The sequence below is a fragment of the Acanthochromis polyacanthus genome, chromosome 23 (assembly GCF_021347895.1).
Source record: "Acanthochromis polyacanthus isolate Apoly-LR-REF ecotype Palm Island chromosome 23, KAUST_Apoly_ChrSc, whole genome shotgun sequence".
In the NCBI taxonomy this organism is placed as follows: Eukaryota; Metazoa; Chordata; class Actinopteri; family Pomacentridae; genus Acanthochromis; species Acanthochromis polyacanthus.
In genome coordinates, this window is record NC_067135.1 from 12,148,911 (window position 1) to 12,166,209 (window position 17,299).

A 17,299-nucleotide genomic window follows, 5' to 3' on the forward strand; every position below is an offset into this window, starting at 1 on the left:
AAATTTATGATCAAATGTTGTAAAAATTATTTTTTGTAAAATAAAGATTTTTTACTGTGGACGTTCTTTACAGTCATATTCAAATGAATACTTGTTCTTCAGACAGATTACTGTTATCAGCTTTGTAACTATTCTGGCCACAGGATGTTCTTACTTGCATCTAAAAATTAGCAGCAAACTGAGAGAAAGTGCTCCTTACTTTGCCAGCATTTGTTGCCTTGAGGTCGACCAAAGAACACACATTCTGTTAAAATAAGGATCTTATTACTCTGAATTGATCTCTTGTAGAATTTTCTAATTTTTTATATGATTTATCATTTTAAAATCATAATATATATAATTTAAAAAATATATTTGACTTGTTTTCTGGTTTAAATATAGTGAAAACTATTGTGTCTTTTTACAGTGAAACACTGTAAAAGAACAAATTAGTGTTTGGTAAAATACAGAAATTTTAGCCTGTTTTTTTGTTTGTTTGTTTTAATAGCAACCATCTTCTAATTAGCTAAAGAATCATACAATGAGCTTATTCAAAAATAGTTTTGATCGTGTTCTTTTTACTAAGTTGAGATCATCCTGACAAATATTTCTTTTTTGGCAATAAATAAAATTTTATATGGAAAATAACAAATGATGTCTGTGTCTGAGAAATCCCTTTCAGCTAAGTTACTCATTACAAAAACACCTTTCAAGGAAGTGTGCTAATTCCAGATCACATGACCTGCTCCACATGATGTCATTTCCTCCTGAAGAAAAGACTGGCAAGACTTTCTTAGTTATTTAATATAAAGCAGTGTGTCAGTCAAGTGGGGATTTATCGCATCAACAGATTTACTACAATATCTTTATGAATAACTTTCAAATACTCAATTGTATATGTACTATTTTAGAAGAATCTTTCTGTAAAATGCCATGTGGTGTTTGGTTATAGGCGGCCATGTTGATTTTAGGCCTGAGAACAGCAAAAATGTCAACTCTGATACCTGTCAATAATGTCACAAAAAGCACCGCAATTATATACTGACCCAACTAAAGCTTCTGTCTTTGTTTATGATGGGATGATATCGATTCTTTGAGATAATTGCACGAACAAGAAAAGCTAAGATCTGCTTTAACAAACGAGCTGAAGCCGATCATTCAGTCCAGTCTGAAGAGGAATAAATAGCTGCTTCCAAATATAGAACCACTTGTGAACTTTCTCACAGTTGCTGGCTGCAGCATCTGTCTTCTTTGTCACATTAAAGCAGCTTTGGCAACACCCCAAAATAATATATATATTTAAAAAAAAAAAAAAAAAAAGGTAGCCTGGACAAGGCCTCGGCTGCAGAAATAATGAGCCCAGTCGGCTCCTCGTGGGACTCCAGCGTGACATGTTTAAATGAGTATTGACACCAGCTGAGGGCCTCCGACGGCGAACCGTGCAGCCGTAAACCGAAGCGGCAGCAGCCTGCAGCCTCTTTTACAGCCACGACAGAGAAACAAGTGTGAACTTTTATCACGACAGGTGCTTCGGATGCGACCCCGAGGGCTCCATCCAGAGCCCAACCACGCCCCGAGTCCATTACAATAAAAACCTCGCTCTGTTTGGAATTCCCACTGCACCCAGAGCAGCAATTTGGCAACCCCTTGTGGGAGGGCACAGACCCGGCAACCCACCAAATCCAGAAACAAGGAGCGACCACACCCACGCACATCTCTGGAGCCGCACTTTTAAAAATTATAAACCATCTCACAGACACGGTGTCATCTGTATCCGCTATTTTTAACACAAAAACTTGACTTTATGTGTATTTTTAGCACAAAAGAAGCATTATAATTGGACATTTCTGATCAAATGAAGCCTTTGTTGCAAAGCGCTGCTCAACAGCTCCTCCTTGTGGTGACAAAATAGAAGAAAAGCAGCTGGAATGATAGAAGCTTTATTGGAACACTTACAAATATAGATGAAAATGGTGCAAGACGTGACATAAATAGGCATAAAAACGAACTAAAAGCAAAGTGCAGAAGTGTGTGAAGGTTGTTTTCACACACTGGAGACATGAGAAGAGTAAAAATGAAAGAAAAGTGCTTGTTGAGGAAAGTATTTAAGCTGTTTTCTGCATTTCCAGCTGCTTTTTTTTTTTTTTACTGCTCTAGATGCAGGTTTCAGTTTCTCACAGGAGTGCTGTTTCCTTTCACAGTCTTCTTCATGTGATGGTAGTTAGGAAGGATCTTCATGAGGAAGTCGAGCTGCAGAGTCTGAGGCTGCAGAACAAAAAAAAGAAAAAAGAAAAGAAATCAGTAAATAGTCGGTGAATTTGCACAAACCTGCAAAGCTGAAGGACCGACCTGAGGCTTCTCGCTCTGAACTCTCCGGATGCAGCTGGAACCGTAAACCACCGTGTTCTCTGGAACCACTTCACACGTGTTGATCTGACAGCAGGCGCCCACGATGCAGCCGCTGGTCAGAATCACGTTCCGGCCAAGATCGGCTGCGATTTTACGGCAGCAAAAGACGGATTTTTGTTAGAAAAATACACTGTAAAAATATGTAAAGTAGAGTCATGACAACCTCAAAATTTCATATGATTTTTGCATTAGTTTGATTCCCATTTGTCTGGTATGAAACTTCCCGTTTTAGTCAGTAAAAACAAACACTGGTGGTTTATGTTGCTGACAAAAAGTTGCACTGGTCAAATTCTTCTCTTTTTTTTTAAACAGTCATTTACTGTTATTTTGTTTTCTCTGTTTTTGTTAAATCACAGATAATATCTAATCACAAACAAAAGGTACAAATTCACATATTAGCAGAAAAATGGCCAAAACTGTAAATAATGTCCACATAAAAAATCTCTATGTTGACAAATAGTAAAAATATTTTTACAATGTACAACTTTTTACTGTATTTAAATCAGCTTTTAAAAAGTGCTATTTTAGATATATTTGCTGTTATTTAATAGAAAAAAATACATGTATTAAACACTGAACATGGTAAAGCATTTTTTACTGTTATTTTACATTTTTCCCCCCAGTTTTGTTAAATTACAGATAATATCTAGTAAAAAACAACAAAAAATAGGAAAATAAATTAATTTACATTCCAATCATAAAAAAGATCAAAACCATAAATAATGGTAACATTTAAAAAGTCTGCACTGTTACATAAAAAATCTGTTATTATATTAGATTATAAAATTATGCTTTTTTTTACTGTATTTATATCAGTAAAAACATAATTATTTTAGATATCTGCAGTTATTTGAAAGAAAAATTAATCATATTACAGATTTAAAAATAGTACACGATTTTTAACTGTTATTTTCACAGATTTTAATGCACATTATAGATAATATCAACTAAAATAAATGCTAATTTACATATAAAAAACATTGTTGTGAAGCATGGAGATATGAGATCCCAGAATCAGCCACAAAGGGGAGACTCTGACAGAACAACAGCTAAATAAGGGAACATTGTGATATTATAACCTGTGATTTAGGATCAGATTATGCCATAACCTAATGAATGAGTGTGAACTAACCAAGTGTCTATTCTTACATTCTTTAATGTTGAAACAGTGTAGGAGTCAGAAGAGCAGCTCACTGTGAAAAGTGATGTTTTTGACAGATTTGACTAAAAAGAGGAACTTATGCTTTATGAAATGGGAATGCTTTTAACAGTTTTGATTACTATGAAACTGAGGTGTTTTAGAAAGAGTTTTGACTACTGTTATGAGGTGAGAAGTCACGAGTTAAGTGAACTCAGAATAGATTGGGATTTTTTAATAAGTCTGTACACATTGTCCAAAAGATTGCACAATGGGATGCCAGCGACAGTTAGAGGCTGACATCCGCTTTTCCATTTCCTGATCAGGAACCTGTGCTGAGTTGCAGACAGGAGAGATCAGGGGGGGCAAGATGGGCTGTCTGGACAGTCCAAAACAGACAGTTTCAGTTCCTTAAAAGTGGGGGTGATCATGCGGTCAGTGTATGGGGCAAGTGTGCGAGTTGGGAGGGGGTAGAGATGAAGTTATTGCTCAAGTTAATTTAGTATGAGATCATGGAGTCATGGCATATGCATAAGGTTCAGTAAACTATAAATTGCATCTGATCGAGATGCAAGTGGGGAGATTGTTGCGGGTATCTGCCTGGGTGCAATCCAGACATCAGTCTGAGCACAGGGGATGATTACCACGTAACTCGGACAGGGAATTCAACATGATCTGCAAAGGAATAACTGTTCTGATGGAATTATGGACCAAAGTACTGCGTTTCCTGCAGTGTTGGAGGATTACTGAACTGTGATCTGGAAATAATGCTGTCTGAAGGAACATTACTGAACTCTATTTTCCATGTGAGGAATACTGGACCAAACAACAAAAATGGATATATGCAGATCTAAATCTGGTCGGACCCCCGTCCACTTCCCCCTGGGCCCCGGCGGGTCTCAGGTGAGCAGCCGGGTGTGGCCACACCGTGACTGCTCTCCCTCCAAATTATGTAATCTGGGTGAATATTACTTCTCTTTTATGAAAGCATAGTTCCACTAATGAGTCGTGTTAAACAATTGAAAGAATAGTGATGTTTGATTAACTGTCTGATGATTTATTGGCTATGCTTTTGCCCTGCTAAAATATATTAATAAAGCATTATTCTGCAATTAAAGACAACAAATTGCAAGTGCTATTTTTATCCCTGAATGAATACTTATACATCTAGCTCTGGATGTAAAAAGTCAGATTACTGCGTACATAACAATAGCAAGGTTCTGAAAGGTTACCTAATCATAGGGGTCAGGTTGGCCCAGTATAAACATATCCTAGAGGTTGTCTATATGTCCATAACCTCTGAATTAACCTAGCAACTTACCAAGTGCCAGATCTATGAGAGGAAAAGCTGCCGTTAACAGGTGTGTCTGGTGGTTAAATTTAACTATACCGAAGTGGCTACTCGGTTAAATTAATTATCAGAGGAAGCAGGGATAGGCATCTGGATGAAGGCAGTGAGACAGCTAGGCGAATTTTCCTCGTCAACCAGCTTAACAGTTCTGCAGCATCCCTCTGAGTAAGACCTCAGGGGGCAGTAGGACCGGACCCGAAGGATGGAGAGCTGGTCCGGTGATTCCCTAACAGCTGAGTAAGTTAATCAGGGGGTCACTGGCCCTGAGGATCAACAATTGGCGCCCGAACAGGTTTTTTACCGACAGGTGAATCCCTGGTCCGTCAGGTGTGTGCCCTAAGACCCGAGGGGAAGGCTGAGGTGGGGACTGTAGATGTCCGCCTTGGCAGGAGAGAGCGGTGAAGACTGAGGTCTGATATAACAGACTTCTCCCTGTCTGAGAGTGTGACTCAGACAGGTCAGAGAACGTTGCACTCAGAATCACTGGAAAAGTTTTTGTTTTCTGTTTCCTTCTCAGGATTATAACGGTGGATTGTAATCTGATGGAAGGATTGTATTTTTTCCAAGAAAGGAAAAGTATGGTGAGCGGCTGAGTAGAAGGATTTCAGTTTCACCAGATCTGCAGAGGAGGTGTAGGAAGCACCGCAGGAGTGTGGAGGTTACGTGAGTCGTGAGGGTCGGGGAGGACCGAGCCCGAGACGTCGTCACGGAGTAGCCGAACTTAGTCTGCCCTTCATCCTGACTCTAGGCGCTACGAGCGGCTTTGAAGGGGTGGACAACTCAACAAAGACGAACAAGTGGATAAAAATGGATGAAGATTTGCATGTCTCGCCTGCGAGACGTACTTCCCCTTCGCCGCCTGCTGAGGCTGAGGATGCGGCGGAGCTGGAGGCAAAAGGAGGAAGTGACAGGGCAGCTGTTTCCCAATCCCAGGAAATTCCTCCAGGAGTGGTGCCTGAGCGGCCAGTGCATATCCTGTTATACGGAGACGGGTGGAATTTCTGGGATTCAGGAGTTCAGCAAAGTTTGATGGTCGCATTGCCTCAGGAGGAGAGAGGTGGGCTGAAGCAGGCTCTGGCTGTCGCTTGTAAGCAACAAGCACGGTACGCTGTGTATAATCAAGTGCTGAGATTCTGGATTATAGTGGTAGTCAGCCCCACTGAGGTAAAGTCGAAGCGAAATGCTGCGACTTGGCTGAAGTGGTGGGGCAGCTTTTTGGAAGATTTCGCCAAGGACACTTCAAAGGGGAGGCTGGAAGTGATAGTCAGCCCCTCTGTGAAATATGATCCTGTGGTGAAAATGCTGGCCAGAGAGTCTGGACTGCGACCTGGCTTGGTGTCGTCTGGAACAGTGAAAGCCATGTCAGTGTATAAGGACCATGGAAAGCTGCTGTCACCATTATATACATTTCGGAATAAGAGGCTTGAAGAAGGAGATGAGACGGCCAGTGTACGTACAGACCAGGGACTGCTGTCAGATGTTGACAATGACGACAGTGGACATGCAGACGAGCAGGAGTTACAGGTACTTATTCATGGGGATGGAATTCTTGGGACCTGGTTGTGAGACAGTTCGTTGAGGCGGCGATCCCCAAAGAAGAGAGATTTGGGGTGAAGAAGGCAGTTACTGACAACTGTCAGCGAGAGAGACAGATGAGGAAATGACAGTTACTGGACATGCTGCATCGCGGGGCAGAGCTCAGATGCAGATGGGGAAGTAAGGCCAAAAATAGAGTAGGCCACTTCAGCTGCAAGAACCCTGGCTGCAGAGTATGGTAGCTGTCACTGACTCAGTGATTGGAACACCAGAGAGCCCACATGAGATCGGGGGGCTTACTGATTGGGGAATTATAAAGTGGATTGTTTTGTTCAAATGAGAAGAATCGTCTTTGTTGAGATTGAGAAGTGGGACGAGATTCCAAGAGGAAAGGAGGTCCCAGTGGGGTACGTGGAGGAGGTTGTGAAGGCTGTCCATGAGAATACCGGACATGCTGGCATCGCTCCAACACGGAGAGAGCTGGAGAGGCACCGTCTTTGGATTTCTGAGAGCGGAATACGCCGTGTCCTGCAGAACTGTGAGGTGTGTGGATTACGACACTGGACGCAGAGGACAGCGGGTAGGAGGGCTCATTATGAAGCACCGTCCCAAGTGACTGGGAAAAGAAAAGAGTTGAGACAGTAATGGAGTACTGTTGAAGAAAAGGAGTCCAGGGCGGGGAGCAGCTGAAGCCAGTTCGAGATTAGGAGAACCAGGAACGGGAAAATGGCTATGAGCACGCTGAATCTTCCACCCTTCATCTCTGTGGCAGCGGTGAAGGGTGTTGTTGTTTTAAGAAGAGCCACAACTGGGCTGTGGAGTGGCACAGCTCTTAAGAAACTGAAGACAGTGCAGAAAAAGGAACGCAGGAGGCGCCTGGCAGGGCCTCTGATGGGCCAAGCAGAGTGAGATCAGCAAGGAGGAGACCGCTGACTCCATGGATTATCCTACGCTCACTTGGTACTGAAGGTGAGCTCCAGAAAAGGGGCGAAGAAGGATGTACAAGTTTTTTCCATGCTGGATGTATCCAAGAGGAGGCAGAAACCTGCATTCAGAAAGTGGATTAGAAAGTGACTGCAGAAGTTGAAACCGGGTGGAGCTGGGGAGCTGAGTATCAGCGAGCTGTACCTGGGTAACCACGATCGAATGGGAGACCTTTTTTGAAGGTTCCTACCTGAAGGATTTATTTGGACTGACCAAGAAGGATTTCGGATATCGGTACAACGCCTGTGGGTGCTGAACTCCCCGTAGCTGAATATGGTGTGAGGGAGGCACCCCAGAAGAAATACAAAGGCCTAAAATAACAGGCTGACCTGTATGCTTGCTCGCTGCTGAACATTTAGTTAAACTAATAATCAACCACTGTGTTATCCCCAAGTTTTGGGTTGCCTTTATCAGAAAGAAGGAAAGAAATGTCTGTTTCTGGATCCCAAGAAGGGGGTGTTGTGAAGCATGGAGATATGGGATCCCAAAACCAGCCATTTATAGGGGCTGACTGGGATCTCATAGAAGGGGGTGTTGTGAAGCATGGAGATATGAGATCCCAGAATCAGCCACAAAGGGGAGACTCTGACAGAACAACAGCTAAATAAGGGAACATTGTGATATTATAACCTGTGATTTAGGATCAGATTATGCCATAACCTAATGAATGAGTGTGAACTAACCAAGTGTCTATTCTTACATTCTTTAATGTTGAAACAGTGTAGGAGTCAGAAGAGCAGCTCACTGTGAAAAGTGATGTTTTTGACAGATTTGACTAAAAAGAGGAACTTATGCTTTATGAAATGGGAATGCTTTTAACAGTTTTGATTACTATGAAACTGAGGTGTTTTAGAAAGAGTTTTGACTACTGTTATGAGGTGAGAAGTCACGAGTTAAGTGAACTCAGAATAGATTGGGATTTTTTAATAAGTCTGTACACATTGTCCAAAAGATTGCACAATGGGATGCCAGCGACAGTTAGAGGCTGACATCCGCTTTTCCATTTCCTGATCAGGAACCTGTGCTGAGTTGCAGACAGGAGAGATCAGGGGGGGCAAGATGGGCTGTCTGGACAGTCCAAAACAGACAGTTTCAGTTCCTTAAAAGTGGGGGTGATCATGCGGTCAGTGTATGGGGCAAGTGTGCGAGTTGGGAGGGGGTAGAGATGAAGTTATTGCTCAAGTTAATTTAGTATGAGATCATGGAGTCATGGCATATGCATAAGGTTCAGTAAACTATAAATTGCATCTGATCGAGATGCAAGTGGGGAGATTGTTGCGGGTATCTGCCTGGGTGCAATCCAGACATCAGTCTGAGCACAGGGGATGATTACCACGTAACTCGGACAGGGAATTCAACATGATCTGCAAAGGAATAACTGTTCTGATGGAATTATGGACCAAAGTACTGCGTTTCCTGCAGTGTTGGAGGATTACTGAACTGTGATCTGGAAATAATGCTGTCTGAAGGAACATTACTGAACTCTATTTTCCATGTGAGGAATACTGGACCAAACAACAAAAATGGATATATGCAGATCTAAATCTGGTCGGACCCCCGTCCACTTCCCCCTGGGCCCCGGCGGGTCTCAGGTGAGCAGCCGGGTGTGGCCACACCGTGACTGCTCTCCCTCCAAATTATGTAATCTGGGTGAATATTACTTCTCTTTTATGAAAGCATAGTTCCACTAATGAGTCGTGTTAAACAATTGAAAGAATAGTGATGTTTGATTAACTGTCTGATGATTTATTGGCTATGCTTTTGCCCTGCTAAAATATATTAATAAAGCATTATTCTGCAATTAAAGACAACAAATTGCAAGTGCTATTTTTATCCCTGAATGAATACTTATACATCTAGCTCTGGATGTAAAAAGTCAGATTACTGCGTACATAACAATAGCAAGGTTCTGAAAGGTTACCTAATCATAGGGGTCAGGTTGGCCCAGTATAAACATATCCTAGAGGTTGTCTATATGTCCATAACCTCTGAATTAACCTAGCAACTTACCAAGTGCCAGATCTATGAGAGGAAAAGCTGCCGTTAACAGGTGTGTCTGGTGGTTAAATTTAACTATACCGAAGTGGCTACTCGGTTAAATTAATTATCAGAGGAAGCAGGGATAGGCATCTGGATGAAGGCAGTGAGACAGCTAGGCGAATTTTCCTCGTCAACCAGCTTAACAGTTCTGCAGCATCCCTCTGAGTAAGACCTCAGGGGGCAGTAGGACCGGACCCGAAGGATGGAGAGCTGGTCCGGTGATTCCCTAACAGCTGAGTAAGTTAATCAGGGGGTCACTGGCCCTGAGGATCAACAACATATACAATGACAGAAGTTTGTATTTCTGCTCCACACTCCTAATAAAACACAGAACTCACCTTTAGACTCAATCACATTGTTGTCTCCAATTTTCAAAGCCTGAGAAACTGAGACAAAACTGTGAAGGATTTCAAACAAAGACTCAACAGTAAAGAATATTTATATTGACTACTAGCTATAACTTAATTGATAAATAGTGTATTGATTGATATTCCTTTGTATATAAGCCCATAGAACAGTGAGCCACAACATTAAAATCACTCACAGGTGAATCATGTTGATCATTTCTTAGAATCCAAAGGTCTGCAGGGAAACTTATCTCCTGCATCGTGTGGACGTTACTTTACCACACTCCGACACAATTTTACAGAACAAACACAAGAGTTTTTCATGTATTTATTTTTAGTTGTTTTTTAAAAAAAAAAAGATAAACTCATTAATTTTAAAGGTGGACATACTTTAATTAAGGTAAATAACAGTTTTAGATTTATTTTTTGTATTTTTTTATCCGAGGTGGTTATTTTTCCATCTATCAGGTCGTCTTAATGTTGTGGCGCCCTCTGGTGGACAAACCTAATATCAACAACAATATTTCTACATGATCTCAAACAAGATTTTCTTTATATTTCTGCAAAAACATTTCATATTTATGAAGCAAAATAAATAATTTGGATTAGAACTTTAAAATCCCGGTGGCCTAAATTTCTTTTCCCATATTTTCACATATTACAGAAAAACAGTTTGTTGTATTTCTGCTCAAATTAATGGAGAATCCTTCACATGACACTTGTGTAAACAATAAAACAAACAAACAAACATGTTTATTTATTGTGCCTTCTTATTTGAGTTGAGTCTTTGTGTGATTAATTAATATTCGTTTTTCTAAAGGATACCACATCCAACCTCAAACACATTATTAGTCCCAATGGTCATTGTTTTTGGCTCGACTCCTTCAGTGTCCGGCATTATATTCTCTGGATAGCTGCAGGAAGCACACAGAAAACAGAATTAAACCAAATATAATCATAATAACACTGATAATTTTTTAAAAAATGACCCCAGTCTGTACCTGTTAATGATCAGAGCCTGCTCCTCTATCAGGTTCCCTTCTCCTATTATTATGGGCCCTGCTTCTGCTATGATCCGAGCTTTGGGGTGGACAACCGTTCTGGCACCTTGAATATAACAGAAATACTGATTTTACTCTACTGGAGGCTTAAAAAAATTGGCCTAAAATGGAGAAAAATGGAGCTTTGTGTCTCACCTATGGTCACATCTCCTCTGATTTCACTTTCAACACAAACAACAGCTCCAGCTGCGATCTTAGCACTGCAAACACACATGGATCGTACTGAATTAATCTAATAACAGCTGCTTAATAACCATTAGAGCACATTTTAATCATCACAGAGCTCCATCAGTGCAGTAAAACATGAACTACCAACATGGACGCCGCCGCCTTCACTTGTTTTACACGATTATTACATGATATTTTCATTCACAGACAGCTGATATTTGTCTATAAAGAAGCCTTTTATTCAAACGGTGAAAGATATTAAGGATACGTACGTTTTTGGGCCATTAATTGCTTCGCGTCCGTCATCCTGCCGATGACGAGGGATGGATCGACAGTCGATTATTATCCCTGTTGAGCTGGAGCTCGGGGATTGATTGTATTTGTATAGTGCGAGCTCTGCTGCCCCTCATGGCGATTTACAGAAACTGCAACAAACTAAAACTGCTGAAGCTGAAGAAGAGCAACTTATCTTTAAGATATATTAATTAATTATCGCTTTTCTATACTTTTATTTATAATATTGTTATAATTAAAGGTTTTATTTTTTTAAAAATGTAACGTTTTTCTGTCAAATATGACGCAAGTTTTACGAAAAATGCATATAAAAATACGTCTGGATTGTTTTGGTCAGTTCATACAGCAAAACACTGAACTGAAGATTTACTGATTAGGTTTCACAAAATAATCTTCAGGGAACCTTCAGGAGACGTCTCCTGAAGATTTACACAATAGAAATTACAATACACATTATATAATGTTCTCTGAGTATAATAATAATAATAATAATAATAATAATGTATTTTATTTATATAGCGCTATATAAATAACACAGACAGTTCTGGTAACGTTTTCTGACGGTTCTCTGAAGAACTTTTAAAAGATTTTGGCAAAATAACCTTCAGGGAATCTTCAGGGAACTTTGCCAAAATAATTAAAGAATTCTACCTAAAGTTACTCTGTTAAACCTTTTCAAAGTATTCTGAATTATTGTTTTCATGTTCTTTTAATTCTTTTATGTCATTATTATTGTAGGTGTTTTTTTCTAAATGTTTGCCTGCATAACAATTGTTTAATTATGTGAAAAATATGACTGAAGCAAAAATAAATTAGAATGAATATTTAGTTGAAACAGCAGCAGAATGAGCTGAACCACAGACTGGATGTAAGTGTTTATCTAAGTCCATGCTCTTGTCTACAGCCAATGAACAACTCAAAATTTACCTGTAAACTGAGATTTTTGTTTCATTTTTTTTTACACCAGTTTAATGAAGTCTGCTGATGATTTTATTCTTACGTCTTGTGCTGCAGTTCTCATATTCGTCCGGCAGGGGGCGAAAGATACTAAGAAATGTGACCTGATAAAGCCGTAAAATAAACCAGTTACATTTATGTCTGTGATGCTGATTGAGAGGAAACTCCACAGTAAAATACACAGAGAAGTGAACGTTAATGTAACATTATCTTTACTATTTACACAGAAAAGGGCTTGTTTTTTCACTTTGCCTTTTTCCCTCTTGCATGAATTTCATTTAATTTAATTATTTTGCATGCTAAAGAACACTTCTGAAATACATAAACATAAATAAATAGGAAGCAAATTTACATGCCTAATGTAAAATAACAAAAAATCTCATCTTTGACATAACATTTAATAACTGTGGTTTTAGATTTGTTTTAAACCTAAATCCATAAGTTTTACAGGTGGGCATAAAAACGTTAAAAAAATAAAAAAATAAAAAATCTGTCAAAAATTGAAAAAAAAGCCAAATTGCATGCAAAAATGTAATGATTCTCTTAAAAAATAACTCAAATCAAAAGAAAAAAATAATGTAAATTGTGCAGGTGAAATGAGAAAATAAGAACTTTTTATGTACAGTCCGTTAATATATTTAAATAGTAAAGTTTTACTTTCATGCAGTGAATATGAAGTACATAGAGGTGGGCCCAAATTTCACACTTTTAAATTTGTGTTACTTTTTCTGTCATTTCTGAGCTGCATGACTTCATAAATACAGCAGATAAACACAGAATTTGCAGGGCTGACAAACACACCTGAGTTCCATTAATAACTGCAGTCAAATCAGTTTTACATCAACTCCATGTGTCATATTCTAAAGACTAAATCAGGTTTTTGTTCAGCATGAAATATTAAAATAAATTCAATTAAATAGTTCAAAATTTCAACCCATCCTGTGCAGTTTGACGGCCTTCAACTTGACAAATATTCACAATATTCACAAAAAATTTCGCTATAATAAACTTTGAGCATCAATATTATGGGATTATCTTAGCTTGAACAGTAAAACTGCAGCAGTTTAATGTCTATGAGTCATAGAAAGTGTATTGAAGTTACTGTAGATGAATTCTGATGGGGCTGGGCGTTGATTTTACGTCTTTAGAATGGAACTAGAAATAACCGCTCAGCCTGTGTCTTTTATTTTGAAGGGCAGTCCCAGAATCCCTTACGTCATTCGGTCTGACTTGACGGTTAGTTTTGAGGGAAAGTAGCGGCGGACGGAGCGGCTGAATTTACCGGAGCAGGTCTCAACACCGGCTGCAGTCCGTTATTCTGCTTTAATTTGACTTAAATCTACCTTGAGCATGTCCCATAAAAACAACACCGCGGTTTTCTGCAGTTTAAAGTGAATAAAAGTGAAGAAACGCCGCCGAAATTCGTCTTTTTTTTTAACTCGCTTCTGTCAACTTTGTGGAAATATGTAACCAGGAGGACTGTAAAATGGAGCAGTCGGCTACTCTGGACATAGAAACGCTCAAGGTAAGATTGAAAAAGAAGTGTCAAAATTTATTCCAGAATTTACTTTAAATATAAAGATATGTAAAACATCACATTTAACAGCAGTCGGTAAAAGCTAAATATGGCGGTGTTTTAAGTTGTCAACAGGTGCAACTTGTATTAATTAAAGCTGCACCCGCAGCTTTAATTAATTAGCGAAATTAAATTCTTTCGTTTCCAATGGCAAACATGCAAGATAATGATATTTTTGCTGGTTTAAATACATTAACAAGATGTAATATGCAATTGTACAGTCACACATTGCTACAGAAAATGTAAGTTCATACCTTTGTCTGGTTTTATTAGCTATTATCTGTAAAACAATGAACATATGTAAAATAACAGGTAAAAATACTTACAAAATTGTATTCTTTCATGTGCATGAATTTTCTTTTAAATAACAGTTATCTGTAAAGCAATATTTATTGGATTATATACAGTAAGAGTACTGAAATTTTACTGTCAAATCTTAGTTAAAATAGTTAATTACAATTAATGAAAATATAGATTTTAGATTGTGGACATTATTTATTTTGTTGGCCTGTTTTATTTTAATTATTGCCATGTAAATCAGTATTATTTATTCATTCATTTATTTATTCATTTTTTTTCTGTAATTTACCAAATCAAGAATAATCTGTAAAATAAAGGTTAACAATTAATTTACTACTTTTCTAATACTTAATATACATGATTTCCATAATTTTCAAATATTAAATATCTGTAAAAAATATTTTTTCTGATTCAACTACATCAAAAAATATACTGTCAAACATTGTAAAAGAATGAATCACTGTTTAAAAAATGCTGATATTTGTTGAGTTTTGTCCTTTATTTTATGGTTAACATGTAAATTAAGTCATTTTTGGGTGATTTTAAGTTATTACATGTAATTAGTGTAAAACAGGGAAAATTTTAAAATAACAATTAGACAATTTATTTATTTTTAAAAAACAATCTCTGATATACATAATTATCCTTAAAATACCTTGATATAGTTGTACCATAATGATAATTTTGCAGATTTAAATACAGAAAAAAAAAAGTTTAATTTTAAAATGAAACATTGTAAAAACATGAGTCACCATTTGAAAAAAATACTGATATTTATTGTGTTTTGTCCTGTATTTTTATGGGTAACATCTAAATTAAAACCTTTTTTTGGTGATTTTGCTAGTTATTATATGTAACTGCTGTAAAACAGTAAAATGTGTAAAACTGAAATGTAAAATTTAAATAGTTCATTAAATTTTATTTCAACCCTTTTTTTCAAACGAGGGACAAAACGACAAAAATGAGGCAAACGACACGAAACAAAGCAAAAAAAGAGACCAAAAATTTGACTAAATGCTACAAAGCGACAATAAATTCTAAAAAAAAAACTCACACAAATGACATCAAAAATGACAAAAATAAGAAACAAAAACTACAAAAACATGAGACAAACAGACAAAAACAAGACAAAATATTACAAAAATGAGACACAAAAGGACAAAAGAACAATGAAGTATGATCAAAACAACTTGATCTAGAAATTATTTTAAATTTATAATTTTACAAATTAGTGATTAGTAGTGAATGTCTTCTCTATAATTTTTGCATTTTACAAAGTTGCCCCACAGGCCAGATTGGACCCTCAGGCGGCCAGTTTTGACCCGCAGGCCGCGTATTTGACACCCCTGTTGTAAAAGAATGAATTGTGAATTTTAAAATTATTTTGATGTGGATGCCTCTTAGAGTGTTAGTATTACTTTTTTAAACAAGTTTTTTTTTTTTATCTGTAATAACTGTGAAAGCGGGGTATTTTGTAAAATAATCATAATAATCATTTTTAAAACATGTATTTTTAACAGTGCACTTATAGAAGTCTACCTGGAGGTCTTCACACGCTTCCTTCTCGCTCTATACTTCATATTATATGCATCCTCCCCTTCAAGAATCCCAATGATGTGACAGGCTCTGAGGATTCTGCCTGCATGCCTTCTCATTATCATTCCAGTGTAGCAGTAACCTCTGTACAGTATCTACAGAGCCCAGGAGTCCATCCACGGGTCCACTACATCCACACTGACACTGCTGTGGCTTATCAGTCCACAGATCCACTCACACCGCAAGTTGGGCTCATTTGTCAGCTGAGCGGTGTGATTTGTGAGGCGTAATTAAAGCCAAGCCTTTGTTTCAGGATGCTTTTGTGACGTTATTTTGTGTTTGGCAGTTCCTCCTGTCGGTGCGTTCGGCTCATGAATGCAAATGATGCCGATGGGGTTCTGTCCAAAATGGCCCCGTTGGCGCTGGAAGGATTTGCCAGGGATTAGCAAAGGAAAGCTAGTTTACCGTGGAGAAGTGTGTGTCTGTTTACATCAGCACTTTGTCGCCGGAGCTGCAGGCGGTTCAGACTTGAAACTCTTGACTTTAAGAAACGAAGCAAAGGTCGGATGTGCAAAAATCTCCAGCGAGGTTAGTTGCACATTTTTGTGGGACCTCAAAAGCAGCAGATATTGTCAGGGGGTGATGTTCAGCCCCGTTGGTCGAGTGCTCTGATTGAACAGCGGCGACCTTTTGTTGTTCCAGACTACATTGGAGATCTGTGATCCCACCGGTCTGACACTCAGAGTGGAGTTACCTTGTTCTGAGCAGAGTGAGGGCCACAGCCATGCAGAAAGGTCAAACACAGGATCAGTCCATGAAAAACCACTCACAGCCTCCACCTGACTCCCTGAGAATCAGATGAAGTTACTGTACATAAGAAATCAGTTGATTCTGAGGAGGTCAGATTGGAGAAACTGATCCACCCCAGAATCCTCTTTTTTTTTTCAGAAGACTGTTTATGACCGACTTTGAACATCAATATTATGGGTTGTATCATAGTTTGAATAGTAAAACTGTTTAATGTCTATGGTATAGAGTCATAGAAACAATCACTGGCACCCTGGTTGTGTTCTTGATAATTCAGCTTAAAATAGAACTTTAAAAAGTGGATTCTGTGATGTGTGATAGGTGGTTGGTCAGAACAAGCTATATACAATGAAAAGGCTCATTTTTACCTACATTTGATACCAGGCTCATCTTCTAGGCAAATCATTTCCTCATATAATAGTATATTAACCCTCCTGTTGTCCTCATTTATGGGGAGCAAAAAATATTGTTCCTTTGTCTAAAAAAAATCCCCAAAATTCCCCATATTTATAAAAATTTGCAAAATCTTCAAGAAAAAATTCTAAAAATTCCTTTAAAGTTCCCCTCAACATTTTTTTTTTAATTCCCAAATTTGGCAAGAAATCAAAATATATTTTTAAAAAATCCTAAAAGTATCTAAAGTGATTCCATATATAGCAGTAAAACTTCTAATACTTTCTTTAAGAATGTTCTTAAAGAAACATATTTTTCTAACATCTCTTTTTTTTCCATCAAAAACTGTTCAAAAATTTCCCAAAAATGTTGAAAATGTGGAAGTTTTCTCTGGGAAAATATATATTTTTTCCCCCACATTTT

The 17,299-nt window shown here is 38.1% G+C and overlaps 2 protein-coding genes across 2 annotated transcripts in view; one reads left to right on the forward strand and one right to left on the reverse strand.

Annotated features, from left to right (window-relative positions):
- Positions 1–1,903: 1,903 nt before the first annotated feature.
- LOC110949530 (dynactin subunit 6-like) lies at positions 1,904–11,120 on the reverse strand. The gene is made up of 6 exons (XM_051943632.1): positions 10,981–11,120; positions 10,786–10,891; positions 10,610–10,698; positions 9,776–9,823; positions 2,329–2,471; positions 1,904–2,244 (listed from the first exon to the last, which is right to left on the reverse strand). The coding sequence occupies exons 1-6, from the start codon at positions 11,057–11,059 to the stop codon at positions 2,146–2,148; spliced, it is 564 nt and encodes a 187-aa protein (XP_051799592.1). The 5' UTR covers positions 11,060–11,120; the 3' UTR covers positions 1,904–2,145.
- Positions 11,121–13,185: 2,065 nt separating this feature from the next.
- The window catches only part of LOC110949529 (zeta-sarcoglycan-like), a 43,739-nt gene continuing 39,625 nt past the window's right edge, over positions 13,186–17,299 (forward strand). The window contains exon 1 of the mRNA XM_022191639.2: positions 13,186–13,789. Coding sequence (XP_022047331.1) covers positions 13,751–13,789 — 39 coding nt within the window. The 5' untranslated portion in view covers positions 13,186–13,750. The remainder of the gene's footprint in view (positions 13,790–17,299) is intronic.